This window comes from Myotis daubentonii, chromosome 13, assembly GCF_963259705.1.
Source record: "Myotis daubentonii chromosome 13, mMyoDau2.1, whole genome shotgun sequence".
Lineage (NCBI taxonomy): Eukaryota > Metazoa > Chordata > Mammalia > Chiroptera > Vespertilionidae > Myotis > Myotis daubentonii.
In genome coordinates, this window is record NC_081852.1 from 14,782,821 (window position 1) to 14,810,680 (window position 27,860).

The window sequence follows — 27,860 nt, forward strand, 5'->3', positions numbered from 1 at the left end:
GACCCGTGACGATGGCAACAAGGGCATGGCCAGAGGGACTCAGCAGAACCCAAGGGCCAAAAGAGGGGGTTGTCATGGAACCTCCGAGAAGAGAGTTTCAAGGAAGAAACGGCGGCAGTCAAATGCAGCTGTGAGGCCCAGACTCCGAAAGCAGCATCGGTGTTGTTGCAAGAGAAGCCTCGGGGACCGTCAGAGCATAGGCCGCTGGGCGTGGCGGACGGTGGTCAAGGGGAGACAGTCAGCGGGCAGTTTCCCAGTTGAGAAGTCTTTGTAAGAAGGAGCAGGGAGGCTGGGCAGCAGAGGGTGGGATGCAGGCTGTTAGAGGGCAGGACACCAGGGCCCACAGCTCAGCTGGGACCTGGAGGGGGAGGGGAGGGTGTAGAAGAGGGGCTGGCTGGTGGAGCCAAGTTCTTCCAGAAGAGGAAGTGCTGGTGTCAGGGGCTGGGGAGGGATACCACTTCCTGTGGGCCTGGGCAGAAGAAGACAGGCTGCGGGAGGATACAGGCAGGTCTGTGGGTGGGGGGTAGTTAGTGGGGTTTGTGTGATGGGGGTAACCTGCTTAGTGTGAGGTGGGCATGGTTGAGCAGGAGGCTGGAGCAGAGGACGGGGGGATGGGTGGGTGGGCACACAGACCATGCCTTGAGGTCAGTGAGGCTGGAGACCCTGGTTTGTCCTGGAATCACCTGCGGGGCCCAGTGTCTCTCCCCAAAAGCCTTATGTGGAGGGACAGTTGTGAGGCTCAGGGCGGAGGCTTTGCAGGTGGGCAGTGGGTTCCCTTAACTTCCAGATGAACAAACCTCCCCTGCATTCTAGCTTCAGAACCTGACACCAGCAACGCCAACGGCCCACTGAGACCTGCTGCTTCCTCCCAGGGATCTGGATGGAGAAAAGTCCATGGGCAAAGCCCAGTGGAGGGCCTGGCTCTGGCTCCAGGGTGCTTGGAGTTCAGCTCCCTCCCCCTCCCCCCTCTCCCCTACTGCCCTCCCCCCAAGCCTGGGGCCACACATCACATCCTCCAGCCCATGGGTCATCTTGTGTTTCTGTTTTTCCCACCCCTACTTCCTGCCTTTAAGGCAATGACATTCAAACTTTTTGTTTTTAACCACAACCCACAAGTTAATTTTACGTCATGATTCAGCACACATACACGCACATGCACACGCACACACACACATACACACCTGCACCGAGTTTCATGACGCAATCCTCACCTTTCTTTTTCTAGGGTGCTCTTGATGTTTCTATTCTCGATTATTTCATTAACAAGTGCTGGTCACAACCTGCCAAACTGATTTTTCAGGTCAGTCAGCGATGGGTGGAGAGGCACTGCTCCCAGGCCATGGGGGGCAGGGTGTGGACGAACAGGGGGCCACTGGTTCAACCTGACAAGCTCAGGGGAGGCCTGCACGGCAGCCTTACAAACTCAGAGACCGAAAGCAACCACGTAGGCTGGTGTAAAATTGAACCTTCCTAAGTCATGGCATCTAAGATAGTATCCCTGTAGAATGTCAGAGTGAGCTTCTTTTCCAGACCCCTCAGGGCACAGCCACCACCAGAGCAGCCTTCTTTGTTATCCTGTGACTCAAATACCATCTCTAAGCGCTGTAATTGTTAACTGTCCTGCGCCCCTCAACGTAAAAGGAGTATGTGTCTGTCCGTTTTTGTTGTTAATCCTCACCCGAGGATATTTTTCCATTGATTTTTAGAGAGAGTGGAAAGGAGGGGGAAGACAGAGAGAGAGAGAGAAACATTGATGTAAGAGAGACACACGGATTGGTTGCCTCAAGTCCCTTGACCAGAACCGAACCCAGGAACCTTCAGTCTACAGGCCAACACTATCCACTGAGCCAAACCGGTTCACATTTTATCCAGTCTCAGAGCTCTCCCCGCTCTTTCTCCCGCCTCCCTAATCTATCACCAGTGAATGTCATGTAAGCCCACATGTCTTCCCCTTTGATTCAGATGCACAAAATACATAGTAAAACTGCCATTTTCCAGAGCATTTTCTCAGTCCAGTGAGATTTTGCTTCCCTGCAATTGCTGACAGTTTGGTTCAAATAAACTCATAAAAATTCTCGACAGGTTTGGAGATTTCTCACGTCGACGGGGTGGGCCTTCGGAAGCTCTCCCTTATGCCCTCACCGCTCCTCGCCGAGGAGTGTCTGTGCTCAGAGAAAACCCCTCCTGCCCTGTGAGGCCGGCAGGAGGCAGTGCCTGAGGTTCAGCAGTGACCAGGACTCCATTAAAAAAAGTGTTTATTGATTTTAGAAAGAGGGGAAGGGGAGAAACATCAATGTGAAAGAGAATCATTGATCACTTGCCTCCTGGATGCACCCCAATTGGGGACTGAACCGACAATCTGGGTGTGTGCCTGACCGGAAATTGAACCTGCGACATTTGGTGCCCAGGACAACACCCAACCGACTGAGCCACACCGGCCAGGCCCAGGATGCCATTTTAATGTCATTTCCTCTTCTGTCCTTCACCTTCCACTTCCCACCAAAGAGAAACTGGCCTTTGGAGAGGCCCCAGAGGTGGGGAATTCCACAGGCAGTTTAGTAGCTGATGCAACCCCGCAGCCTGCACCCCGGCTCACTGCTGCACACACGCCTCCTCAGTTAGACTTCACCCTCCTGACATGCAGTCCCCCACACGCCAGGGGACACATTGTGGGGTGCCATCCTTGGACCCGCCCTCACCAGGCCCTGCAGAGGGAAGGCCGCAGCCGCTATTTTGTGGCTTCCGCTGGAAGCAGAGCTAAGTGCAGGCACAGCAACTGGCTGCTGGGCTCGGGAATCAGGCACCCTTCCCTGAACTTGGTGGGCACAGGGAGGGCAGTCAGTTGTGTCGGGTGCTGAGCTGTAAGGATAGTTAGAACCTTGGCCTGGGGCAGGGCTGGAGCAAGAGAAGCCCAAGTAAAGTGCAGTCACAGGAAAGAAAAGCCGAGGTTCCCCTAGAGGGGAGGGCGCAGAACTGGGTGGCCAGGGAATGAGGTAGGCAGTAGAGAGACAGCCAACAGAGAGAGTGGCTAAGTCAACACCCAGGGCTTGAGGCCTGGGCTTGGTTTTTCATTCCCAAATGCTCTGGACAGCGCCCTCTGGGGCCAAACGTGGGGAACAGGCTCCTGTTCCTTAAACCCAGAAAACAGTGCAGCGCCCCGCTCCCCACCTGCCTGTCCCACCGCTGGGGCAGGGCCTGCTGAGACAGGGCCCCAGAAGGCGAGGGCACAGGTTCAAAGGCTCTCACCTGGCCCCGGGGTTTCAGGGCCTCTTCCAGGGGCACCCAGGGCAGGAGCTCCTCCGTCTCAACACTAAGCCACCTGCTTCCTTTCTTTTTCCTTCGCAGGGTGACTGGGCAGGGTGGTGGTTTAAAAGCAAAAACAAAAATGCCCAAACCACTCCTGAACGTTCACAAAATAGCTAATTCGCCAAACCTTCATTTTTGTTCATTTATTTAGAAAAAAATTAACATGGGCAAATGAGATACCTCAGTGTTACAACAGAGTATAGAAATGTCTAGCAATAGTCAAATAATTTGATCTTTAAATACAAAATAACCACATGAACACCTAATATACAGGTTTCATCTGAATACATATTTATTAGATAAATATTAGAAGTTGTCACATCATCTAACTACATACAGCTTTGCAAGACTAGAAACCACAATTACTTTTTCTGAGCAGTTTAAAGTATGAAATGACTGCATTGTACACGATGTACAAAGACGATGGAGATTTCTGTGGGAGTTACTTCGGGCTGCACGGTGGGTGTGTCTATGTGTGTGTACGTGTGAATCACCTGTGATCATGATATCAAAAATTATACAAAGTATGAATTTGGTTACAATTTTCTTCTGAAATCCCCATTTCTTTCCATTATTTCCATAGCACCCTAAAAATACACAGGTGGCAGGACTAGTACACTGAAGCTAAATAGTACATGTAGGTAAAATAAAAACAAAACAGAACGAAAGTTCCTTTCCACACGGGGTCAGAGTATATTACAGAGTGAGACAGATGCAGAGAGACCTCACAAATGCTAACAACAGGATCTAGTTTTTCACGTTAAGATGGAGTTCCAAGCCTTTTGTTTGGTAAAATAAAAACAATACACATTCCGAGGGAAATGAATGCATCTGTTAACATGTCTCTATTTCTCATTTACATATGTACACACGTCGCTTGAGTCGCTGCTGCTGACATCACCGTGCCCCGGTGGGTCAGGCGGAGGGAGCAGACAGGTAGCTCTCTGGGGGTGTAGGGCTTCCATTAGGGAGAAAGTATTAGACATTTCTCAAAAAATAAAATGGTTACAGGGAACATGATACATGGGTAAAGCTTCAAACCAAGGAGATGGGGTGATTGCCTGCACGTGGGCCTCCCAGCCGGCCGCCGGCGCCCTGTCCGTCCGTGGAGTGGCAGCTGTGGCCTGGTGCGTGCCTGGCGCGGAGCGGGGCTTGCCGAGGCCTCGTTTTTGCTGAGGTTACTTATGGCTCCAAGTGGTCATCCAAACAGGATCAGGGAAGCATCTCCTGAGCTCAGAATTGCCCTGCTGGGGGAGGCTGCCCCGGAACCTGCCACCAGCTGGGGCTTTCCCAGCCCCGGGGGCCTTCATGCCTCCCTCGCTCCCTGGCCGGGCCCCCAAATCGCTCTGGAAGAGTTCGTCCCAGAGGCGGGCTTCGGCACCTCGGTTCAGGAAGGCTCTTTGCTGAACTTGCTGGTGGGGGCCCGAGCTTCCCCAGAGAGGGCGGAGGGGGTGCCTGGAGCCGGGCTGTGGGAGCAGTGCCCTCCTGCACTAGGAAGCTGTGGGCAGGTCAGCTGAGCAGAGCAGGGACACCCCGACAAGAACCAGAACGAACTCCAGGCCTCTCTGGGGAAAAGTACACAGCAGGAAGCAGGAACTTCTAGGGAAGGTGTCTGTAAGTCTGTCTGGGGCGGAACATTCCCACACGCCCGACCCACCAGCCTACCAGCCGGGGCTATGGGCACTGGGCAAGGACGGCCGCGTGCTCCCTGGTGCGTCTCGTCCCACCAGCCTGGGCCTGGCTCTCCCAGCGGGCAGCCTGGTCTCTAACTCACAGCACAGCCACCTCTGCGCTTCGTCCCTTCATCGGTACAAATAGCCCTGGTTGCTTTTTTGTTTTTGTGGTTTTTTTTAAAAAAAGGACTCGGTCTTTGTCGTTGAGTCAAGGCATTTTAAAAACACCAGCAAAGGCTATAACCAGGTCATGAAAATGCTGAAGATTATCAAAGACAATACTAAAATATTCACAAAGATATTTACAAAAGCAATTCTTAAAATAATCGATTTGCATACTGAACACCACACTTTTTGAAAAAACCTCAACAACGGGACAAAGGAAACAAGGTGGGAGCGGACAACGGCAGCTTTCCTTCCGGAAACCTTGTGCTGGCCGCTGGTAGTGACTGGAAATCGACAGCTAGGCCCGTCCCGGTCAGAGGCGGAGGAGTGCTGGGACCACCCGCCCCGCCCTGCCCCGCCCCAGGGAGCCGGAGACTGAGAACACAGGTGGACAGGAGAGCGGGAGGACCCAGGCAGCAGCAGGGAGGGCGCAGCGAATTTACAGACGTGACACAAGTGAGCCGCCGGCCTAGCAGCGTCCCAGGCCGTGCGGTGGAGGGAGCAGAGCACACACAGCTACCTGGAGACTCAGAGCAGTCGGCCCAGTGGGAGGGAAAACCAGAGGCTGCTTCTGTCCGAGCCAGCAGGAGTGTGGGGTGAGCTTTCGACGGCAGAGGGACACAGAGGGGAGCGGCTGGCGGCCAAGCGCGGTGCCTGAGGCAGCCATGCAAACACCCTTGATGCTTGTGGGCGCACCCCAGCACACACAGCAGCCTCGGACATCGGCAGCCAGACAGCGGGGGCTGGAGATACCGATGCCGGGTTCCTGCTGCTAAGCCTGCACACACCCGACCCAGCATCTCCCGTGCCTTTCCACCATCCCACCTGGCCGTCTGGTCTGCGGGGGACAAAGGGGAATCAGTAGAGAGGGAAGTGGGTGTCCCACATAACAGTCTGGGAGAGGTGGGAGAGGAGCAGGAGGGCGGACACAGCACACATGGGAGAATCGGTTTGCTTGCTGTCCAAGTCCAGTGTTCTCTTCTCCAGATGACTTTGTAGCTTTAGGCTGTTGTTCAAAAACAGGAGTGGCTTGGAGCAGTTTTAAGTTGCCGTTCCTACTGACCACCTGGCGGCATTCCCCCGCCCCCAACTAAGGGCACAATAATTTCCGCGGGGCACTCGCTCTCTGCCCTCCCAGGCCCGAGCCGAGCCCAAAGGTCGCGGAGCCACCTGCTGTGCTGCCCTGGCTCTGAGGAGGCCCTGACCCTCTCCCCACCAGCCCCCAAGCAGGAACGGCACACCCTCTCTCAAACACAGGGTCGTGTCCTCCTTCTCTGCTTGCTGAGACAGAGTGTCTACAGGGTATCTTGGCTAGAGGTCAGGGGTCGAGTGGCAACCGTGGCCCCTCCGTGAGTGGGCTTTCCCAGAGGCTTGTGCTTTTCTGTGGTGGGTGACGGTGGTGGGCGGGCTGTTCTCCCTGCAGCCGACTGTCACTGCTCCCCAGGGCTCGGCCGCCTGGGTCTGGGGGCTTCTTTTGGGCTCAGTCACAGAAGGAGGCTCTGGGCCAGGAAGCAGGGAGGCAGGGTTACAGTTTGGAAACTGGAAGAACCTGGCGGCCACTGGAGGTCGTGGGGGTCAGCACACGGAGGGACCAGGAAGCTGTCGGGTGTCCTCTCACCGCGCTCCCATCATCAGGGTCATCTTCCGGCCGGCTCCAGACCACAGCCTTCACAGGGCACCCTCCGCCCCTCCGCTCTGAGGCCACGGCAGGGGGGAGGGTCTGAGGACCAGCTCCCAGCGGGACAGTGTGTGGGACGACGGGAGGGAGCGGAGTGGGGAGGGGTGGCCCCGGCGGAGGGCGGGCTTCAGTTGTTCTCAAAGAGAGACAGGAGGTCATCGTTACTATTGCTCGGCAGGTCGGGGGGGTCCAGGTACGAGAGGAGCTCGTCGGGATTTGTGAGTTCTGGCAGGAGCTGGAGGAGAAATACAGAAGCCAGATGAGGTGCCGGAGGAGGGGCTGGTGAGGGACACGGGGCATCCCCATGCCCGTTCCCTTGCCTGCCTGCCTCCCAGGGTCCTGGCCCGACAGGGGAAACGAGCCGCGCTAGCTGTCCCCAAACGCCCGTGGCCACGTGTGGTCGGGCACCCACGCTCGTTTCAAGCCCACCAGCTGGGAAGGCCCTGGCGGGGCGAGGCTTCCTCGCAGCAGACCCTCTGGCCCTGGCACCTGCCCCAAGGACCTGCAGGTCCAGTGGGCCTCCCAGCGGAACCCAAGTGAATAGAGGCGGTTCCTGCAGCTCCTGCTGCCCGGATCCCTCGCTCTCCGCTCCTTGGCAGGCCCCTGGCGGGCTGGCAGCATGGCCCTGGGCAGAGGCTGCAGGGTTCCTACCCTCTACCCTGAGGCCCTCGGAGTCTTCCTGTCACAGGGGGGCCTCGTGAATCTAAGGCACCCCCTGGCCTGCTTGGTGGAGGAGAGCTGGGCAGAGCCCCGTGACCCCATTCACCCCAGACTGGCACTGCGGGGCCACGGGTGATGGGGCTGGGACTGCAGGGCAGGAGCGGCTCAGGAGAGGGCAGGCCTCCTTCCTGGAAAGCTAGAGCCTGGGGCTGGGGAGGGAGGGGAAGTTCTGTGGGTTTCCTGTCTCGCCCTGGCCCGCCCCCAGCATTCCGAGCATCTCCTCCCATCTTTCAGGCCGTCCAGCTCTCAGGCGGGAGACTGAGTCTCAGCCTCCCACGTCCGCCTCAGCAGCCCCCGTGACCGGAGGCTGGCCCCTCGCACCCCGTCCAGGGGCCTGTCTCAGAGTGAGCGATGGAGCAAGCAGAAGCAAGGGCATGGATAACACACGGACAAGAAACTGGAGACAGACACACACCAGTGAGACAGAGGGGCTGTCATTCCAGCCCCTCCCCTGCCCGACCAGAGAGTGTGGCAGACACGGAGATGGCAAACTCAATGTGGGCGGAGAGGGGAGGAGGGGAGGGGGAGAAGGGCAGGAGCCTCCTACGCTGCCTCCAGACCGGGCCCAGAGGGACTCTGTGAGGGCCTGGGGAAGGTGGAGTGAGGCTGGGCTGCAGGGGGCGAGGGGCAGGGGCTGGGAGGACAGGGGAGGGGACCCTTGGACCCTCAGTGAGGCTTCCCCATGGTGGGGGTTCCTGGTTTTGAAGCCAGGGGAGACAAGCTGCCTGGGCCCACACACCACCCACCCAGCCCCTCACAGCTACACCTCCTCCACCCGGGCCTTGAGCCTCAACACCCAGCCCTGCTCTTTGGGCAGGTCTCGGGCGCCAGGCCTAGCCCCAGGCCAAGGCAAGTGGGGACCCCAACTTACATCCAGCGAAGGCTCCGGCATGTCGGATGCTCCCTGCGCTCCGGCCTGACCCTCTAAGGCTGAGGAGGGGTTAAAGGTCAGGTCGCTGTGTGGATGGTTGCTGGGAGCGGCCTGTGGCGGTTGCCGGGGAGGCTGGGAAGGAGGAGGAGGAGCCCCACTGTGATGTAATGGAGGCCCTGACTGGCTGCTGGGGTGTGGGACGTGCAAACCTTGTTGTATGGAGGGATGGGGCTGGTCAGAACTGCCAGCGTGTGGCATCTGTGGAGGAGGAGAGAGCAGGAGAAAAGAGAGGTGAGGTGACGAGGCACAGCGACGGATGCCTGGAGAAATGAGAACCAAACAAAACCAGGAAAACAACACACCCCCAAAACAGAGCCACCCCCTACAAAGCTGAATGCTGCTCTTGTTTTTTTTTTTTTTTGCAGAGAAACAAACAAAATCCTCCCCCAGAACTGCCAGTTGGGGAGGCTATGGAGGGCAAAATGGGGAGGGGGTGTCTGAGGCTGTGGGTCCAGGAGGGAGGTGGCCAGGGGCTCCGAGACGAGCAGACAGCGCCTCCCAGCCTGGACTTCACCACAATGAACAACAGCGAGGGCAGGATGGACAAGCACAGTGGGCAGGTTCCCAGGGCGCGGGTGGGAGGTGCTGCTGGCAGCATGGTGCGGGCGCCAAGGGCCGGGGGAGGAGAGCAGACACGGACAGACAGCATGGGGCAGGCGTGCAGCTCATGGGTCTGTGCCCCCCAAGTGGGCACACAGGTTTCCTCCAGGAGCCTCGGTACTGGCCCTGCCTGGTGCCCTGGGGCAGGGAGAACTGGGGCCTCCCAGACTCTTCCTCCTGCCACCCACCTACTGCTGTACCCCGGGGCGCTACAGAAGGCGGGCACCTCCCCCCTCCAGGGGCACCAGGGCTTGCCCAGGGGCCGCCTTGCTAAGGTGGAGGTGGGTGGTGCCTCTCTGGACAGGTGAACTAGAGGACCCACTTTCTCCCGTGGGCATATGCCCTGAACATGGGGGCTGTGGGTGGGCAGGGGAGGTGGTGCGTGGGGCTTAAACTTTACTGCTGGTCTGTTGGCTGTCCCCCTTCCTTCAGAGCTTGGGTCTCGAAGAGAAAGTCTGAGTCCAGCCCTCCCCCTCCCCCAGCATACCTGCAGGCCCTCGGCCCATGCGCACTGCCAGTGAGGGGAGCGCACGGACTCACCAGGGCAGCCTGGTGAGCAAATGTCTCCTTGGTCTTTGGTACATCCTCCCCTCCCCACCTTTTGGGTCACACGAAGCATTCCTTTTTCCCTTTGTGGGTTTGAAAATGGCAGCCACACCTTCCCTGATCTTCTCTAGACTAGTTCCTCTTCCGGTTCCCTCTTGCTGTGGGCTGGCCTCTGCCCTTGGCCCAGGTGGCCCCTCGGAGCAGTGTCCCGCCAGCCGGGGCTCTGAGATCGGGGCCCAGGGCACCGAGGGTGGGGTACACATACGGTGAGAAGGACCAGGAGGACCGGAGGGATAGGGCCAGCTTCTGACTCCCACCCCTGCCTGTGGATGCCCCACAGGGCACATTCTGGGGGGCAGGAGGGGCTCCATACTCCTGGGGCATCCCAGCCCAGGACAGTCTCCAGATGTGCTGACACAGCTGTTCCCTGTGGCCCTGACATTCTGCTGGAGTCAGGGGCAGGTGCTCTCTGGACCTGCTGACAATACCCGTCGACCTGCCACCTGGCTGAAGCCCTCCCGGCAGTCCCTGCACACAGGGGACTCCTGGACAGCCGTGTGCTCAGCTGGGGCAGGCTGCCCTGGCGGGGCAGGTGTGGGGGGCGTTCATCTGTGACCGCACCACCCCACCCCACCTTGCACCGCTGCACCGCTGTACTTCTGGGTCCAGTTGCCATCTACAGAGAGCCCAGAAATGGGGAAGGACAGTGCATATTTGGGGAGCCTCATGGGGGACCGTGAAGTCAACTCATAGGCTTAGATCCCCGAGGAACCAGACGCAGGGCTAACAAGGCAAGAGAAAGCCCCGCTGGACACAGGCAAACGACATCTGCTGCCATTTGCCAGCGCTGGGGATTGTGAGGCTCCGATGTGCAGCATGTGAGAGTCGGGGGGTGTGGGGCGCTGGGGACTGTGAGGGCTCTGGATGTGCAGCATGTGAGAGTCAGGGGGTGTGGGGTGCTGGGGATTGTGAGGACTCTGGATATGCAGCACTGAAAGTCGGGGGGTGTGGGGTGCTGGCCACGGAATGCTGAGGTCCTGGGGGGGCAGGGCTGGGAAAGGACCCCAGAAGTAGGGAGCCCCACAGGGCAGAAAGTACCTAGCCGAAGCCCCAAGAAAGCAGCTATTTCTGACCTGGCATTCGGGGGTCCTGCGGGAAAGCTGCTACAGCGCCCCTCACCCAGATTCCTGGTTCTGTCCCTGTGCTAACCATCGGGTGGCTCTGGCCCCAGGACGGCCCGCTCTCGGTGGCAGGGCCACCTCCATGTCTGGTGTGTGGGACACAGCCCAGCCCAGAGGCCCCTTCCTTCCAGGCCACGTGACGAAGGGCCTGACTGGCGCCTTCCGGTGTAGGATGACCCAACCTGCTGCCAAACAGGACCCCTCTGTGGGAGCCCTGGCCCTTCCCTCCTGCCCTGTGGCCCAGGACCCCCTGCTGGGCCTCACCAGCCTCCTCCCACTCCTCCCCTCTCAGGAGCAGCCAGAATCACTGAAGCCTCAGCCTTCGGCCCTCGGGCTTCCCCCAAACCCCGACTGTTCTTGTCCACTCGGGCCCTGCCAGAACTTGGCTCCATTAGTGCAAGGCCCGCGTCTGTCCTGCTTCCATCAGGGACAAGGCCCAGCCGGGCCCAGGCTAAGGAAACGCTTGCTAAATCGAGTGGAAGCATCCAGTGCTCACTGGCCTCCCACCTCTGCCGCCAGGGCCACGGGGCGGGAGGCCTCTGGGTGGCAATGGACACCTTGCCCGCAAGGGCTTTCTCAGGAGTGCAGGGATGTGTGACAGGTAAAATGGGACAGGAGTGAATGCGCCCGGAGAAGCAGATTTCCCGGCATTTCTTTTTGCAGGAGGTGGTGATGCCCCAAGGATTCAGACCCCTGGGGAGTAAGTGCCTGGGTTTGGGACAGAATTCTACATGGCCGGGGCTACAGTAAGATAATGTAAGAGTGGGTGTAAGTAGGGGAGAGAGGGAGGGAGTGGCATGTGGGGATGTGTACAGTGAGGTTGTAGATGGGGTGTGCATGTGTGTGAGGCTGTAGATGGGGTGTGCATGTGTGTGAGGCTGTAGATGGTGTGCATGTGTGTGAGGCTGTACATGGGGTGTGCATGTTTGTGAGGCTGTAGATGGTGTGCATGTGTGTGAGGCTGTAAATGGGGTGTGCATGTGTGTGAGGCTGTAGATGGTGTGCATGTGTGTGAGGCTGTACATGGGGTGTGCATGTGTGTGAGGCTGTACATGGGGTGTGCATGTGTGTGAGGCTATACATGGGGTGTACATGTGTGTGTGCAGGGAGGAGCCTGAGGCTTCCATCTCCTGAGCCTGTGTCCTGGGTGAAACAGGTCCAAGGGTGCCGATGGGCTATGACCCAGCCCAGATAGTCTCTCACTCCTTCCTGAGCCTCAAACCCAATTCTCAGCCCTCCCCTTGGCCTGGGAGGAATGAGCAAACACTAGAAGGTGCTGGGGGAGCCGTCTGCCTGTCAGCCCCACATGGAGGTGGGGGCTAGGAGGTGGGATGAGGAAGCGGTACTCACAGTTTCCTGCATGGGGTGGCTGAGGGGCTTCTCCAGGGCAGCCATGTTGTTGGGCATGTCTGGCGGGTGGGAGAGCTGGGGGGGGCCATGCATGAAGTCGTTCATGGACGTCCCACCGGGATTCCCATGGGGGAAGTCAAAGTTGCCGTGGCCCTGGTAGTTGTTGCCTGGGGGGAACAATGGGCGGGGTCACGGGAGGGAAGACAGCACCCCTGGGTTGCAGGCGGCGTGTAAATTAAAAATCGAGTCCTGTCCTTTGAGGCCTGAGCTGGCTCCTGCAGCCTCAGCATCCAGGCTGTGCCATGGGCAGCCATGCGACCTCGTCCAGTGGGCCTCAGCCCCAGGGCCTGTGCTGCTCTACAGCTAGGAGCGGCGGAGTGGGAGAAAGGGGGGCCTGGTCCCTGTGGGCAGGGGACACGGAGTGAGGCCCACGTCTCAGGCCTCCGCAGGATATGCCGAGCTAGCCCCTGGACCTGCTTCCCCCACAGCCGCCACAGGGCTGCACCTCATGGCTGGGACGACCATCCCAGAGCGGGTCAGAGCTGCCAAGTTCACAAAGAAAACTGCGTCAGAATCCAGACGACACCATTAGAAGCCAGCTGTCTGGCCTCCCGGCTGCTGTGCCCCAGCACGTGGCCTTGGCGAGGTCAGATCAGCACCCGGGGAAGCTGGGCCTTGGCCTGCTGCGGACACGTGCTGTGGGACACCGCTGGGTGGGCTAGCCTCTCCGGGCCTGCATTACCCAGGAGCTCTGTGGGCCTAAGAGCAGGGTCCTAGGAGGGAGCTGCTGCCCCGTGTCCGAGGGGGCGGGTACTTTCTAGAAATGGCCATACGGTGAAGCTTGGTCTGGGCACCAGAGAGCACGAGGTCAGTGATGGTGACCTTGGTAGCCCAAGGCTGGAGCTCCAAACCCTGGGACTCTGCCCCTGGCAGGGTGGCAGCATTGCAGAGACAGGGACAATATAGATGTCACTGAGTTGGGGGGCGGGGGCAGAGAACTCCACGTGAGAGTATTCTGCTGGTCCCAGTGAGCACTGAGGCTGGGGAAAGGGTGGCAGTGTGCCCCCAGCAAAGCAGGCTCGGGAGCCCCTGGGCTTGGCACCTGCCTGCCTGGAGTCAGGAGCAGGCCAGGCAGAGTGGGTGGGAGAGGCCGGAGGCTGGCTCCTGGGGCAGCTCTTCACTCAGGCTTCCCAGCTGGGCGCCAACCACAGGGCTGGATGGAACAGGCAGTTGGACTAAGGTGGGAGGTGCATGGGCTGCCGTACCCCCAAGTCCAGTGATGTGGGATTGTCCTGTGGGGCGTATGCCACCTCTGCCTCTTCACACCCTCCCTGCGCCCCCCCTCCTGCCACCATCAGCAAAGAGGTCCTTTGCCTCCGCTGGGACCCCGGTGCTGCCCTCCTTGTCTGGCGTCACCCACCTTGGTTGCTGTAGTCGTTGGAGTTGTTGGCCCCAGGCGGAGGCGGGAGTGGGTAGGGGGACGGGCCAGGGCCCAGGGCTGCGATCATCTCCATGACGTTGGGCATGATCATCTGGCTGGGACTCATGGTCTTGAACCGCTTGGAGGGGATGCCGTCAGGGTCATCCTTAATGTGCAGGTCCGACTTGATGGGCACTGGCCGCCAGCTGCACGTGGGGTCGATGGTGACCTCTTCGAACTCGGAGCTGGGGGAGGGGGCAGAGCTGAGGCTGCAGGGGGCTGAGCTGGGACACGAGGTGTCCTTGCCCAGGTCCCCTGCCCCAGGCCTATGACAGAGGTATGGGGTTTGTATAGCATGTGAGAGAGAGGGAGACGGAGGCTAGGAAAAGTAAGTGGCCGGGCACCAGGCAGCTGGCCCCACCCAGGAAGTGGCTGCTGGGGGCATTGTCAGCTTCCTACCCTGGCTGAGTTTGGTCCTTTCTGGAAAGTGCATTTGCACCCAGGTACAGGAGCCACAGAGGCAAAGTCAGAGGAAGGTGAGAGATGGGGTAAGGGTGTCAGGGATGTTGACATGCTCATCCCCCCAATCCAGGCTGCCATCCCCGCCCCCTGCCCCCCACGCCCCTCGCTGGGAGCCACTTACTGTTGGATGGCATTCAGGATGCCCCACATGTACTGATCCACCTCCAGGCCCTCCAGCAGAGCAGTTTTACTGGAAAGGGAGAGAAAAGGCTTGGCCGTGCTCCTGGACCCTAAGGGGTGGGGACACAGCCCATCCCGCCCACTGTGTCAACCACACCCTGTCCCCGCTGCTGGTTATGCTGCAGGCACTGCCAGGAGGCGGCCCTGTGACCGCTTGACAAAGGGGAGTATGACTATGCACAGCTCCTGTCATCCGAGCCTCTGCTGTAGGTGGGTTCCCGCTGGCTCTTAGGGCCGGCGGAGGTGCTGGACCCCAAAGAGCAGGGCCGGGGGGCCGAGGAGCTCCGCTGGGGTGGGTGTCACTCACTTGCACACAGGACACCGCCAGGTCCCTCTCTCACAATTCAGCTGCAGGTATGATTCCAGGTCAAAGCACTGCAGAGGCCGACAGACAGACAGACAGACAGAAGCGGTCAGGACTCTCAGAAACTGCTTTGATGCAATGCTATTGCTCCCGAGACCCTATGAAGGCCTCCCACCAGGGAGGGAGACATGGTGGAGAGATGCAGGGCTGGCTGGTGGGTGGGGTTACTTTTCTGTCCCCGCACACCTCTGCCCAGGCCCCCTCACACCACCCTGTGCCTACATCCTTCCTGGTTCCCCTGCAGCTGCCCTTAACTGCCCCTCTCGCTGAGGCTGGGGCAGCATGGACTCCAGTCTCCCACCCGCCCAGCCCAGGTACTGAGGACATATGTGGTCCAGTGTGTGTCAAATAAGTGACCAGGTGTCCATCTTGCCCACATCGTCCTCCCATAGGAAGCCCTGGGAGGGTGAGTGGGAGGGTGGGGCTGAGAGGGCAGCTGGCCCGGCCCGAAGCCTATTGTCCTCCTGCCCACCCCGCAGGCCACACCCGGCTCCTCCTGGATGGCTTCCCACACCCTCTTCTGGGATTCCTTCCCTGAGCAGCCCCAGGACGGTGAACCCCGCCACGCCGGGCTGCCCGCATCTGCACAGCGTCTGCTGTAGCCACCCGGACTGTGACGGTCACTCATTTCCTGAGCACCTGCTCGGGCAAGGCCCTGGAACTCAGCAGTGACCGGGCAGAGGCGTCCCTATCTCAGGTTCTGAACCAGCCGGGGCTGTATGGGCGGGATTTCCAGCTGGCACCTGCCATCTGCCGGGGCAGGAACAGCCTAAATCCAGTTCTGCAGCCTCCTGGCCCCAGCCCCGAGCACGTAGATGCTCCAAGAGTAAATGATGGCTGACGTGGTGGAATCACTGCTGGTGGCTACTGTGGCCTTCAGAGGTCAGGGGCAGGCCCTGCGGCCCCATGCCCTCCCCTCACCGCCCCGGCCAGACACCAGCGGCTCTGCGGGCGGCTCACCTGGACGTGCTTGCAGTCATGACCTCGAGCAGGCAGCTGGATGCGCCGGAATGTGATGGGGCACTTCAGAGACACTTTGATGGCCGTCTGCTCCACGCCGTCTTCCCCATTGAGGGTTGTGTTGCCTGACGAGGCTGCCACGCTGCTGAAGTTCCGCTTGACTGCGGGGTGGGAGGCACAGGTGGGTGAGGAGGGCAGGCCCCTCCCCACTTCCTCAAGCAGCTGAAACACTGGTTCTCTGCCCTCCCCGACACTGGGAGGCTCTGTGAATAACTAGCCAAGGGAGCTCAGCCTGCCGGGTACCCCCGGCGCCCCGCATTCTGCAACGGCAGCCCCACGTACGACACGTGTGGAGTGCGCGTGCACCTGGAGGGACCGCGCCAGTGTCCCAGGCTCCGCAGAACAAGCCCCGCCTTCCTAAGAAGGGGACTTTCTGCAACACTTGCAGAAACCCCATCTGGCACTTCTCCACTGATTTTCTGGGTCAGCGGAGCCTCCTCAGGCGCTTCTGCACTTAATTCTGTGAGTGTGGAAACGAGAATGGACAACGGACTGCCCGGCGGGGTTCTCGGGAGCAGGCGGTAACGTGCAGCATAACCACAGGGAGGAGCAGCAGGGCACCTCCCCGCATGGCGCCCCCAGAACAGTCTCCTGGGGACTCCTCCAAAGGGACGGACTCTGAGACAAGTCGTTTTGTCTACAGTTAGGCGTGAGCTGTGGGGGCCTCCCTCCCAGTGAAGATGCCTCCCTTCTCCAGGTCTTCCCATCCTTCCAGGTGCTCACCTCCTCTAGGCAGCCCACCTGGCCTGTCTGCACCACAGGACAGGCTTGTGTTAACCAGCCTCACATCCTGTGATGTGCACCCAGTGGGTCAGGATTCCCACCGGGTCCTACAGTTCCCTGCTCATTGGATCATCGCCATGGCCCCGGAGGGGGGCAGGAGCTAGGGCTGGGGTGTGGTGTCAAGGACCACTCAGGGCCCTGGGGTGTCGCACACGGAACCAAAGGTCCCCGATGGGCCGTGCCTGGGAGGCTGGGGTCTGGCGCGCACTCACTTTTGGTGATGCAGTGCTCAGCGGGCAGGAGGCGCTTCTTGAGGAGGCCTTGCAGCACGGAGCGCACGGACGGCCGGTGGACCAGCTGCAGCACGAAGAGGTGGGACTGCGAGGAAGAGTGATGCTTGGTCTTGTCCCACGGCCCCCATGGCCCACCCACCTGTAGCCTCTTCGGCTGTCCCTGTACCCGAGGCCCCTAGGAGGCCATGTCCACAGTGACATACAATCAGGAGAAGGTGCCCCGAGACCTGGGGGAGAAAGCCCTCAAGGGCCAGGACGTGTCCTTAGACCTGGGAGTCAAGGGACCCAGGTCACTATCTGGGAGCAGCTGCCTCTGCTCTAAGCCAACAAGGCTATGACAGACACTGAAGCGGCCTGGGATGGGTCAGGGGACACTGGGCATCAGGACTGGAGCCTGCCTCACTTCCCAGCCCTGCCCACCACTGCCCCCCGCCCCCCCTGCATCCTCCACCCTTTCTGCCCGAGAGTGTCCCTGTACGTTTCTGGGGTGTGCTCCTAAAAGAACACTTCAGTGGCTGTGGGGATAGGGCACGAAGACCCAAGGACAAGGCTGAGAAGGGGGGTCGAGGACCTTGGCTCCCTGTGCTGTGCCCAGCGCTCCCCCACACTCACACAGCAGCAGGCCGTGACGGTGATCTGGATGGTGTTGCGGCCGGGCTGGCACACGTGCTTGAGGTGCAGGGGCTTGTGGGAGGTCTTGTTGTCGCCGCGCTCGATGGTGAGGGGCGTGGCGTTCACACTGACCTGCACCGAGGCCGGCCAGTTGGTGTTCATCTGCCGGTCCTCGTGGTGGTAGCACTTGAACTGCAGCTCCAGGTCAGACCTGGGGGTGGGGCGGGGTGACGCGGGGCTCAGGTCGGCTCTGCCAGGGGGCTGCCCGTGGCCTCCATGACACCTCGCCAGGCCACGCCTCCCGAACTCAATGCAGCCCCATGTGTCATGCAGACCGTATCCTTGGCCTCAACTGCTCCCCCAGCCTCCCCAAGCTCTCCTCTCTCACCCTGGATATTCCTGCTGCCCCCACCTCCAATCAAAACCCATCCCAACAACCCAGTTCCCCCCATAACTCCACATACCCATTCACTCCAGCCACCCCCCCCCCCCGCCCCAGCCATGGTCTCCAGCCCCTACTCTATAAGGGCGATGCCTGCCTCCCCCCCCCGCGCACCCCCCCCCCTCCTGACAGGGACAGAGGAACAAAAAGACACTTATTCGACGAGACCAGCGAAAGGCTGATTATGCCCATTGCAAGGCTCCTGTTGTGTGGGAGAAGCACCCAGGCCAGGGTGGGGTCTGGCTTAGTCCCCCCGAGTGGGACTTGAAGACACATCACTAAAAGGAGTCCCCACAAGCCCAGCAGTGACCACATACACATGAAACCCAGCAGGGCTACAGGAAACCTCATAGACAGGGCACTCATGGGTAAGGAGGGGTGGGTGAGCAGGGCCCCTGCACCAGGGTCTCTCCACCTTCCTGCTGAGCACCTGAGCCGCATGCATGCCCTCACAGACACCCAGCTGTCTCTGGCCCTCACTGCAGCCTGCTCGAGGTGGCAGGTGTGTGGGCAGGTGTGTGCATGCACCATCTCAGGCCATCTCCTGCCTCGGAAGTGCTCACTGGGCAGCTGAGTGGCCCTGGTCACAGGCATGGCATGGAATCGAGTCCTGCCTTGGAAGGAAGGACTGAGGGTGCAGGCACCACCAAGTTCTGGCATCCAAGAGACCCAGGCCCATGTCCCAGCTCCGCCCCTTTCCAGCTGTGAGAACCCTCCAAGCTAATCAGCTTCTCTGGCCTCCGTTTCCTCATTGTTAACTGGGTAAGCACTGCCTACTCAAAAGGTCAAAGATCAGGCATGGAAGGCAGGGAACACAGGGCCTGGCCCAGCAGGGACCTCCAGCCGCTCAGACGCCTGCCCTGGTGTCTGAGCAGCAGTCCCGCCAGGTGGCAGCCCCGCATCTGCAAGGCTTGTCCTTCTGCCCCACCCAGCCCTGTTCTCACTCCAGCTTCTCTCTCCACATTCCTGCTCTGGCCACAAGGAGCTGCTCTCAAGTTCCTCTTGCCAGCTCAGGGCCTCTGCCCTTAACACCCTGCGCGCAGCCTGTAGGTCTTGGGACTGGGGTGAGTGACAGCTCTCTTCCCTCAGGCCACATGGGAAGGTTGCTTGTCTGTCTCGCCTGTGCCTGCAGGCTCCCCATGACAGCCCCAGGGCCTTGTGCACGGAGGGCCCAGCCAATGTTGCTGAACAGGTGAAGGTGGCAGGCTGATGTCACCCCCAGGGCCTTCCCCACCCAGCCTGGGCCCGTGCCCCCGCCCTGAACTCACCTCCACATCAGCGTCTGGTGGACTGTGGGCCGCAGGTGAAAGACATGGTTGCTGACGGCCAGGTTGTGCTCAAGGCGGAAGGGCTCCAGCACCACGCCATCCCGCACGGGGAACGTGAGCCGCAGCTCGTCATTGTGGGTGGCTGGGTGGGGGAGGAGTCGATGAGCCACAGGCCTCTGGCCGCCACGGGCACACAGAAGTGTGGGCTCCGGGGCGTGGGGGGGCTCATTCACCCCCATCACACGCACCCTTGGCTGCATGCTCAGAGGAACACACAGGTGTGGGTGCAAACAGGGCCACAGAAGTTGGGCTGTGTGCTCTACTATACACCAGCGAGCCCATCACTTCTCCCAGTCTACCAGGCCCCATCCCGACCATCCCTGTCTCCTCCTCCCCCCACAGGCTCCCTGCTCTGGGAGCCCCGGCTTCCTCTCCCAGACCCTTCCCAGCTGCTTCTCCCCCAGCCTCAGGTGGTAGGTAGGCAGGTGATGAGGGTGCTGGCAGGTGGAGGGTGCTGGCAGGTGAACCCCACCTCAGATTTCCCTTCTGGGTGTGGCTTTCAAGCCCTCCTGCCCTTTCTACATGCCCAGTCCCCAAAAGCAGGGCAACCTCCAAGCCCCTGGCTCCTGGCCAGACACAGTCAGGGAGAGTGGGGCGCTCACCTGGGGGTGGTGGCAGAGCACTCATATTTGGCTTGATGTCAGGCGGGAAGGGTGGCTTAACATCTTGGCTGGGGGACAGGTATGGGGGGATGCTGCTCCCAGGGGTCATGGGGGGTGTGGGATTCCCTGGAACAGGCGAGTGGGGGTAATTTGCCACAGGAACTGGCCTGGGAGGCTGTAAGAAAAGAGAAGCCACACATAGGTTATGGGGTCACAGAGAGAGAAGGGTCCATGGCTGTGGACATACACCCCACCCAACCCAGGTCCTAGGCTATGGGCCCTGCTCCCCTGAGGAAGGAGAGCCCCTGGAAAAACTACTCCCTCCTTCTTGGCTGCACCCAGGCTTCTGACCCCATCAGAAAACAGGTAGGAGTTGCAGGGCCCCCCCAGCCCATTTGACCAATGGGGACCCAGGCCCTGAGTGATGGGGACTTCTTTGATGTAACACCGGGAGGAAAGAGCTGGGTCAAGCCCAGGGTTCCTGCTCCCACATTGTGACTCTGGGCCAGCCCACTGGGGTCTGCAGCATCATAGGGCAGTGGCTCCCCAAGAGCCCCTCTCCCTTTCTCTCTTAGTCCCCACCTTGCTCTCTTCCAGGACCGGCCAGGGCCACCCATATGCCACCCCCCCCACCCCCGCCCCGCCACCCGAAGTTGCGGATTCTCTGGCCAGGCACATGTGCCCCAGAGCAGATGACCTGAGAGCGCACCCCATCGCCAGGCCCCCCTCACATTCAGAGGCACTCGGGGCATAGGTCCTAAGACAAAAACTACGCACCCTATTGACGTTCCCTTGGCTGTAGTTACTGTAGCTGCTTCCCGAGAAGGTGTTATTCTGTCCATTAAACTGCTCCGGCTGTGAAAGCAAGATCAAGAGCACGTGAGTGGAGAGAAAGCCGCTCTCCCCCCTGCAATGAAATCTGCCGGGAGTACAGGGGTGCTGAAGAGGCCCCCCGTGCTGGGTGGGGAGCAGAGGGGGTAGAGCAGCTCACCCCCTGGGGGCGGCGTTCCCCTTCTCTCTGTCCACAGTTACTAACTTAGCAAAAGAGCTTACAAAAACACAAACACGATTGTGCCGAAGTCGGAGCAAAAATAGTAATGCCACAAGGCAGGTGGCCTTGTCAGTTGACATAATTCCTTGGCAAATACATGTAAGCTATTTCCAGAGTCTTCTAATCCCAAAGAAGGAAGACACTATGTGCCTGAAGACATTCATCGTAGTATCATTTCAAAAGCGAAAAGTCAGAAAAACCCAATGTCCACCAAAAGGAAGGATAAATACGGCAGCTACCTCCGGGGAATGCGAGGCGGCCAGCGCAGGTGGAACCACGAGACACCGAGGCAACAAGTGGCATGCTCATGATCTCCTGTCAGAGATTAAAACATTGCACCACGCCCTGGCCGGTTTGGTTCAGTGGATAGAGCATCGGCCTGAGGACGGATGGGTCCCGGGTTCCATTCCGGTCAAGGGCACGCACCTTGCTTGCAGTCTGTTGGCCCTGGTTGGGGGCATACGGGAGGCAACCAACTGATGTGTCTCTCTCACATCAGTGTTTCTGTCTCTTCCTCTCTCTCTAAAAATCAATGGAAAAAATACCCTCGGGTGAGGATTAAAAAAAAAAAAATCACAGCCACAACAACGCTACACCATGTTGGACATGCACGTGGAGAAACAAGGTTTTGATGAAATGTTAATGAATTCAGGGTGCTTTCCCTTTAAAAGACGTATTTCCTTTATTGTTATTATCTTGGGTGTGCTGCAAGTAGTCAAAGGAGAAGGAAAACCATCCTCTGAGCCCGTGAGGAGAGGAACCAAGAGAAGCCAGCCTGGCCTCTGGTCACTACATGCAGAGCTCCGGGCAAGGACACGTCCTGGCGACTGCAGGGGACACCCACACCTCGAAGACACGGTGGGGTGGGGTGGGGGTTGGGGGACTCACCTTGTAATACTGCCCCATGTTGACCGTGGGGGGCGGGTACTGCCCGGTGCTTGGCTGGCTGGGCATCCTTTGCCCGGGGTAGTTGGGCGAGGTGAGCGGCCGTGGGGGGTTGGGGGTGGGGTACTGGCCTGGCTGTGTGGGGAACTGGCTGTTTGGTCCGTATTGCTGGTTTCCATAGTTGGGCTGTGGCAGCAGAGAAAGCGGGAACCCGTCAGTGTCTGGGAGCTGAGCCGCTGGCTGGGCTGCCAGGACCGCCCACCTCTCTCCACCGTTGTCCCTGCCGTTTCCCACCCTCGGATCCCTCCCCACCTGGAAAGGGAGGTGGAGCCGATGGGCTTGGGGCGCTTCTTGCCCGGACACGCGGGGACATTACATTCTGTCCATCTGGCCCGCCCTGAGCCGTCTTTTTCAAAGAACTCTGAACTCTGGGGCCCTCTGAACTCTGTGGGTACCGCTAAAGCCTCTCGTTAACACCACTGTGTGGGGGCTTGATTCTACAGCCCCCTGGGCGTGTCTCTCTCGGTGCTTGGTATGTGACGGGCACACAGACCACAGGCTGCGCCTCCGGGAGGTGACCCACCCTGCATCTGAGGCTGTCGGAGGGCAATGTCCCCACACCCCACACCGTGTGGAACACACTGTTCAGTTCTGGGCCATCCGTGCAGAAGTCAGGAGACCAGGGCGGTGAAGGACTAAGAAACCCTCTCAGGGGAGCCACTTGGGAGGGGAGGGGAGGGGAGGGGAGGGTAAGGGAGGGGAAGGGAGGAGAAGAGAGGGCTCCAGAGAGGGGGAGGGACAGGCAGGGGCACGGTCCTCGGAGAGCTACGAGGTGGCACATGCCACTTCTGCCCATGCTGGCCTCCACTCTCCAGTCCCCTTCCCCATCAGTAAGATCAAGTGGCCCAGCCATTATGTCCTGCAGAGCCAGTGCTTTCTCCTCCCCTGTGTGTTGAAACCCCTTGTCCATTCATTGTCTCTCTTGCCCTCTGGCCTCAGAGATCTCGGAGACACTCTGTCCCAGGGCCTGGCATAAAACAGGCCCTCAATAAACACTCGCTCAAGGACCGAAGGAAGGACCGGATAAAGCACAGAGGTGGGAGGCATCTGTCGTGCTGAGGAACTCTAACTCGGTGCTGCGAACGTGACGAGGTCCCTGCCACATCCCTGCGACGGCGAGGTCCCCGCCTCATCCCTGCGACGGCGAGGTCCCCGCCACATCCCTGGAGGCTGCGCCTGCCCCCCAGGCTGGAGAAGGGATCCTGTACGGGACAGGGGCCCTGACTCAGCCCCACCCCAGGAGCCCAGCAGTTCACAGACTCTGGGGGGTGTCAGTCAAGCTGATGTCAGCTTCCCGGACAGGGCCAGCCTGTGCTAGCTGTGCCACCCAGTGCCACAGCCCAGGGTCAGGTACCTTGCACCAGGTCGCCCCAGCGTTCTAGGGAGAAGATGATCTAGTAAAAAGAATCAAGAGCCTCTGGTGCGCCCTGCTGCGGCAGGACAGCAGGGAACGGGGCACTGGGGCAGGCGCTGGGCCGATGTCAGGCTGACGACCAGGAAGCCCCAGCCTTTTCCAGGGACAGCTCCTTGGGTACCAGCAGCCCTGCTGGCTGGGCTACAGAGGCCCCTGTGGCCCAGGCAGCGGGGACGACAGGAGTTTGAGCACACAGAGTGCTGAGAGTGCTGAGCACGGGAGTGAGGCCAACAGCACGAGGTCCCCTGAGAACAGCCAGGATCTTGGGGGCCAACTGCCTCCTTTGGCCCCTTCCTGAACTGGTGCCAACCTGAAGGCATGTCAGGGCCTGGCCCAGGCTCCTGGGTGTTTTTGGAGATCCCTGACCTCTCCCCGAGGACAGCTCACCAGTGGCCCAGCCACCTGCTAGCCCAAGCTAAGGTGGACGCCGAGGAACCCCACGGACCTTGAAGGGACTTACGGCCTTAGGGCTTTAAACTCACTGTGAGCCCCGGCTGAAGGCCAGAGTTCCAAGACAAAGGGGTGAAGCTGACCTGGGAATGGGCACACAAGCCGAGTGCTGGGGAGACGCTCGGAAGGGCTCTGTCCAGGGGAGGCATCAAGGCAGGCTTCCTGAGGGCTGTGTGCCAGCCCAGGGTTCTGGGGGCCCCGTGTCTTCTGCAGCTGACCAGACAGGCCACTTGCTACCAGCCCGTGGTCTGAGTGCTCCCGGCAGGCCTGGGGACACCCCCGGAAGGCCTTCCTTCCCTGACCTCACTTGGAGCCCCATATGGGTCCCTGCTCAGACCTGTCTTTCCTGCTGAAGCCTCAGATCCCAGAGGCAGGAGGTGTGCATCCGACCCGTAGAGCAGCTGACTACGGACGGAAACACGCTGTCTGCCTTGCAGCCTCCTCTCCGATGTGGCCAGTCTTTAACGCTTACAGGCTGTTGTCTCCCCTCTAATGCTTGGAGGGAAGTGGGGGAGCCCTGGTGCGGGCGGGAGGCTGTGGGCCTATGGAAGTGTAGTTCCTTCCAGTGTCCCCGCTACACGAGACAAACGGGAACGCTGACAGAGGCACGGCTCGCCGGGCCCTCCCACGCCAGCCCAGGGCGAAGCTCCTCGTCTCCTCACTCAGGTCCCACAAGCAGCCCTCGGAGGGAGACTGAACGCCACCGCCTTTTCCAGGTGACGAGGCTGAGCCTCAGGGAGGACTTGCTCAAGGTCTCCCAGTGGGGAAATGGCAGAGCTGGGCTTAAACCCAGGAGCCCCTGACTCCTCGGCGCTAGCTTTTGGGCCAGGTTTTCCAAGGGGGTCAATCCCTTTCCAAGGTACTTCCCACAACTTCAAGCCCCAGGACCCTCCCTCCTCCAGCCCTGCCCACCACCTGCCTGTGGTCACACTCACCTCTCCTGGGTATGGCCTCTTTATGCTCTGAATGGGAAGGGACTGGGGCCGGGGGCCCGGGTAGGTCTGCTGGGGCATCCGCTGCCCATGTGTGCCAAAGGGGCTGATGCCGGGCGGCCGGGGCTGGTTCATGCCCATGGGAGGGCCGCTCATCCCGGAGGGTGTCATGCCAGCCGCCATGCTTGCAGGGTTCATGCTGCCCCCCATGGAGGCAGGCCCCCGTGGCCCGGGCTGGTTCATGAATTGGCTGTTATACGCCTGGGTGGGACCCATCTGGAAAGAGGAACAGACCTTCAACGGGAGAAGAAGAAAAAAAAAGAATAAAATGCCACATGCATTGAAAGTGCAGGGAGGGAAGGGGAGGGAGGTGGGGGGCTTGGGATGGGGGGCACTTTCCTGTGTGGTTGCCACTGGGGACCAGGCCCCTAGGAGCAGCCAGCCTCCTGGGCTCACTGCTGCCCTCTGCAGACCGCACAGGAAAGATGCAGCCCGAGGGGTTAGGGGGTGGGGCATGTCACTCCAATGCACAGGCAGCATTTCCAGGGAGGCAGGCAGGAAATGGGTAAGAGGGTGCAGGGTGGGCAGGACGTGGGAGGATGGAGGCGGATGAGGATGGAGGCAGGAGCCCCTTTCCTGGAAGCCCTGGCCCCACCCTTGGTCCCTGGCCAATGGAGATACACCCTCCATCCAGATGTGGCCCAGTTCCTACCTCAGCCCACCAGCCCTGCTGTCCTCACCCCTGCACCTGTCCTGCATTCCTGTGGGGGCTGCCCCCTCCTCAAACCCCACCTCGTCCTTCTGAAGGTCGGGAGGGCAGAGCTAGGACCTGGGCGGGATTCACAGATGCTGACTAGGAGAGCAATGGCCCTCAGAGGCATCCAGGGACAAGCTGGTGACAAGGCTGTGCTAGACACCGAGCCCTCTTTGGTGAGGAGGGGCCCAGAGAGCAATATGGAACCTCTGCCCACATGCAGACACACTCTACACCCAACCAGACACATCCACACCCTAACACAACCTCCATGTGCTCCCACGAAAACCCAATGTACCCCGACACCATCAGCTCCCTCAGCATACACAGCCCCACGGGCACCAACACCCCAATTCTGACACCCAGGGGCTCTCTGCCGGGCCGGCTGGGCGAGACTGGACCAGGACTAGAGGGGCCCTTACCGGTCCATATTGGTTTATATCCTTATTCTGCGTCTCCTGCAAGGCTGCCACAGTGGCAGTGGCTGTGGCCGTGGCCGTGGCTGCGGCTGCTGCCACTGCAGCTGCGGCGGCAGCGGCGGCCGGCTGACTGAAGTCAGCAGGTGGCCTGGTGTGCGGAGGGATGCCCATGCTTGCGGGGGCGTTAGGACCCCCGGGGTAACTGCGAGGGAGAGAAGGGAAGAGTTAGACATGCCTGGGCTGGGAGGGAGAGGATGGGGCCGTGCCAGGCCCTCCTGCCCTCTGCTCACGGAGCGGGAGGTGTCTAGACTCAGAGCCCAGAGGGGACAGGGGCCTCTTGCGGGTCGGCAGCCATTCATGCCACTTGGCGACCACCGAGCTGCTGTGTTCCTGGAGCCCTGGCTCAACGTGGCTGATGCTCACTGCCGTGTGCATTAAATCACTGCAACTTGCCCGCCCTGCTGCTCAGCCCTGGAGGAGGATGTGGAATCTCAGAGAACCCTCCAGAGGTGGATGGGCTGGCGATGCAGCTTCAGGTGTGTATGGCACCTGCGTTTAACCACCTGCTGCGCTGGTACTCGGCAGGGCTGCGGTGAGCCCTGGGAGCTGGGGAGGGGTGAGGTCAGGGAGGTGGTCTTGGACAGAGCAGGCAGCAAGAGGAGAAATGGGGCACCTCCACCCTACCCATGTCCCGGGAGCACCTTCCAGGGGGGTCCCTGCCCTCCCCCGCTTCCCGTGAACCGGGGACTCTCAGCCTCTGCACAGCTCGGCCTCTGTAAGCAGCAGGCAGGGCGGAGCTCCCACGCCCCGTCTGTAGCTGCCCTCGAACTCCCCTGAGCCAGCTTTCAGTGTCTTCCGACTTACACAGGCGTGAGGAGGAGGCACATTCTGGGGAATGGGGTCCTTCTGTCCCCATGGGCCTGGTGGCTGTCACAATGCCACCCAGCTGCTGTGGGCCAGGGACCGGCGGCCCGAGAACGAGGGACAATGATGTCCCTTCATCTGATGGGACGGCTGGGAGCAGAGGTGCCTGGACTCATCCGCCCCGCAGGCCAGGGAGCATGGCACTGGGACTTAGGTCGGACTCTGCCTGGATGAGGGGAAGAGCAGGTGCCCGGCGCTCTGAGGCTCACCTGGCCCCGAAGCCCCCGCTGCCGGGGTAGTTGGGCCGGCCGTACATGCCCTGCTGGATGTAGGGCTGTGCGGGACCCGCCTTGGCCGAGAACTGCTGCTGCTGCCCAGCGAACTGGGGGGAGTTGAGGCCGGGGTTGCTGGTGGTCATGCCCGATGCCATGGGGTTGCCGCCTGGGTTCATGGGGTTGTTGGCATTGGCCATCGGGTTCCCGAGGACCTGTGGGCAGAAAGGGTGGCTGTCACCCGAGGGAGTAGCCCCAGGTGACATGGAGAGAAAAAAGAAGAAATGGGGAAAGGGCGGTGGAGAAAATGAAGCAGAGGGAGGGCAAGAGAGGAAAAGGAGAATAAAGGGGGCATTTATTGTGCCTAGAGTGCACGATGATCAGAGGAGTAACCCCGCCAGAAGCAGGCAGCAGAGAGAACCTCGGCCAGCGGGGAAGCGAGGAGCTGGGCCTGCACCGGGCAGGTGGGGAAGCAAAGGGGCCTGGATGCCCAGGGGGTGGCCACACAGAGGCCCTGGTGGCTGCCATGTGATGGCAAAGAGAAGCCCAACTTGCCAGTGACGGAGGGCAGCAGAATCCTGGCTGAGGGGCCCTGTGGCCCGAGACCACAGGTGAGTCCCTCCAGGGCGCACTAGCCCTGAGCCGGCCTCATGGCCATGGTAGGGACCGGGGCTGGGCGGGCAGAGAGGAGGGAGTGGAGAAAAGAGGAAGGCATGAGAGTGGGAGGCAGGGTTGACTAGGGATTTGTCACAAGTTTAGGCTTCACGTTTTGCTGAAATCTAAGCAGGTCCTCCAGGGTCAAAGACCCCGGATGTTGGAGCCCTGATGCCATTAACACTCAGGAAGTCCTTCTGTTTACCCAACCAAGGAACCGTGGGCCGGGGAAGCCCTGCGGTCCGTCCATGAGATGAAAGCTACTCCCCCAGGAAGGCCCCAGGAGGGGGCAGTGCCCAGGGCCAGATGCTGCCCTCTGGAGGCAGGTGTGAGCCCATCCTGGGTGGAGGCATGCCCACGGCTGGGTGTGCCCCGTACACTGGTCTTCCAGCTGGGCAGAGCCTGGGATAGCAAGGAGGGCTGGCCTGTGACCCGCGGGCCCCAGGGCT

At 60.4% G+C, this 27,860-nt stretch overlaps 1 protein-coding gene across 12 annotated transcripts in view; it reads right to left on the reverse strand.

The window, feature by feature from the left end:
- Window positions 1-3,574: 3,574 nt before the first annotated feature.
- Window positions 3,575-27,860, reverse strand: part of ZMIZ1 (zinc finger MIZ-type containing 1) — a 218,695-nt gene continuing 194,409 nt past the window's right edge. For 10 of the 12 annotated variants that reach the window (XM_059662233.1, XM_059662232.1, XM_059662238.1 and 7 more), the window contains 16 exons: window positions 26,755-26,972; window positions 25,625-25,823; window positions 24,452-24,742; window positions 21,596-21,778; window positions 20,434-20,511; window positions 19,657-19,831; window positions 18,995-19,136; window positions 17,285-17,495; window positions 16,652-16,757; window positions 15,597-15,757; window positions 14,580-14,647; window positions 14,214-14,282; window positions 13,571-13,815; window positions 12,151-12,317; window positions 8,414-8,671; window positions 3,575-7,057 (listed from right to left, as the gene is read on the reverse strand). In XM_059662233.1, coding sequence (XP_059518216.1) covers window positions 6,950-7,057; window positions 8,414-8,671; window positions 12,151-12,317; window positions 13,571-13,815; window positions 14,214-14,282; window positions 14,580-14,647; window positions 15,597-15,757; window positions 16,652-16,757; window positions 17,285-17,495; window positions 18,995-19,136; window positions 19,657-19,831; window positions 20,434-20,511; window positions 21,596-21,778; window positions 24,452-24,742; window positions 25,625-25,823; window positions 26,755-26,972 — 2,679 coding nt within the window. In that variant the 3' untranslated portion in view covers window positions 3,575-6,949. The remainder of the gene's footprint in view (window positions 7,058-8,413; window positions 8,672-12,150; window positions 12,318-13,570; window positions 13,816-14,213; window positions 14,283-14,579; window positions 14,648-15,596; window positions 15,758-16,651; window positions 16,758-17,284; window positions 17,496-18,994; window positions 19,137-19,656; window positions 19,832-20,433; window positions 20,512-21,595; window positions 21,779-24,451; window positions 24,743-25,624; window positions 25,824-26,754; window positions 26,973-27,860) is intronic. The other 2 variants (XM_059662235.1, XM_059662240.1) reach the window with 2 other exon arrangements.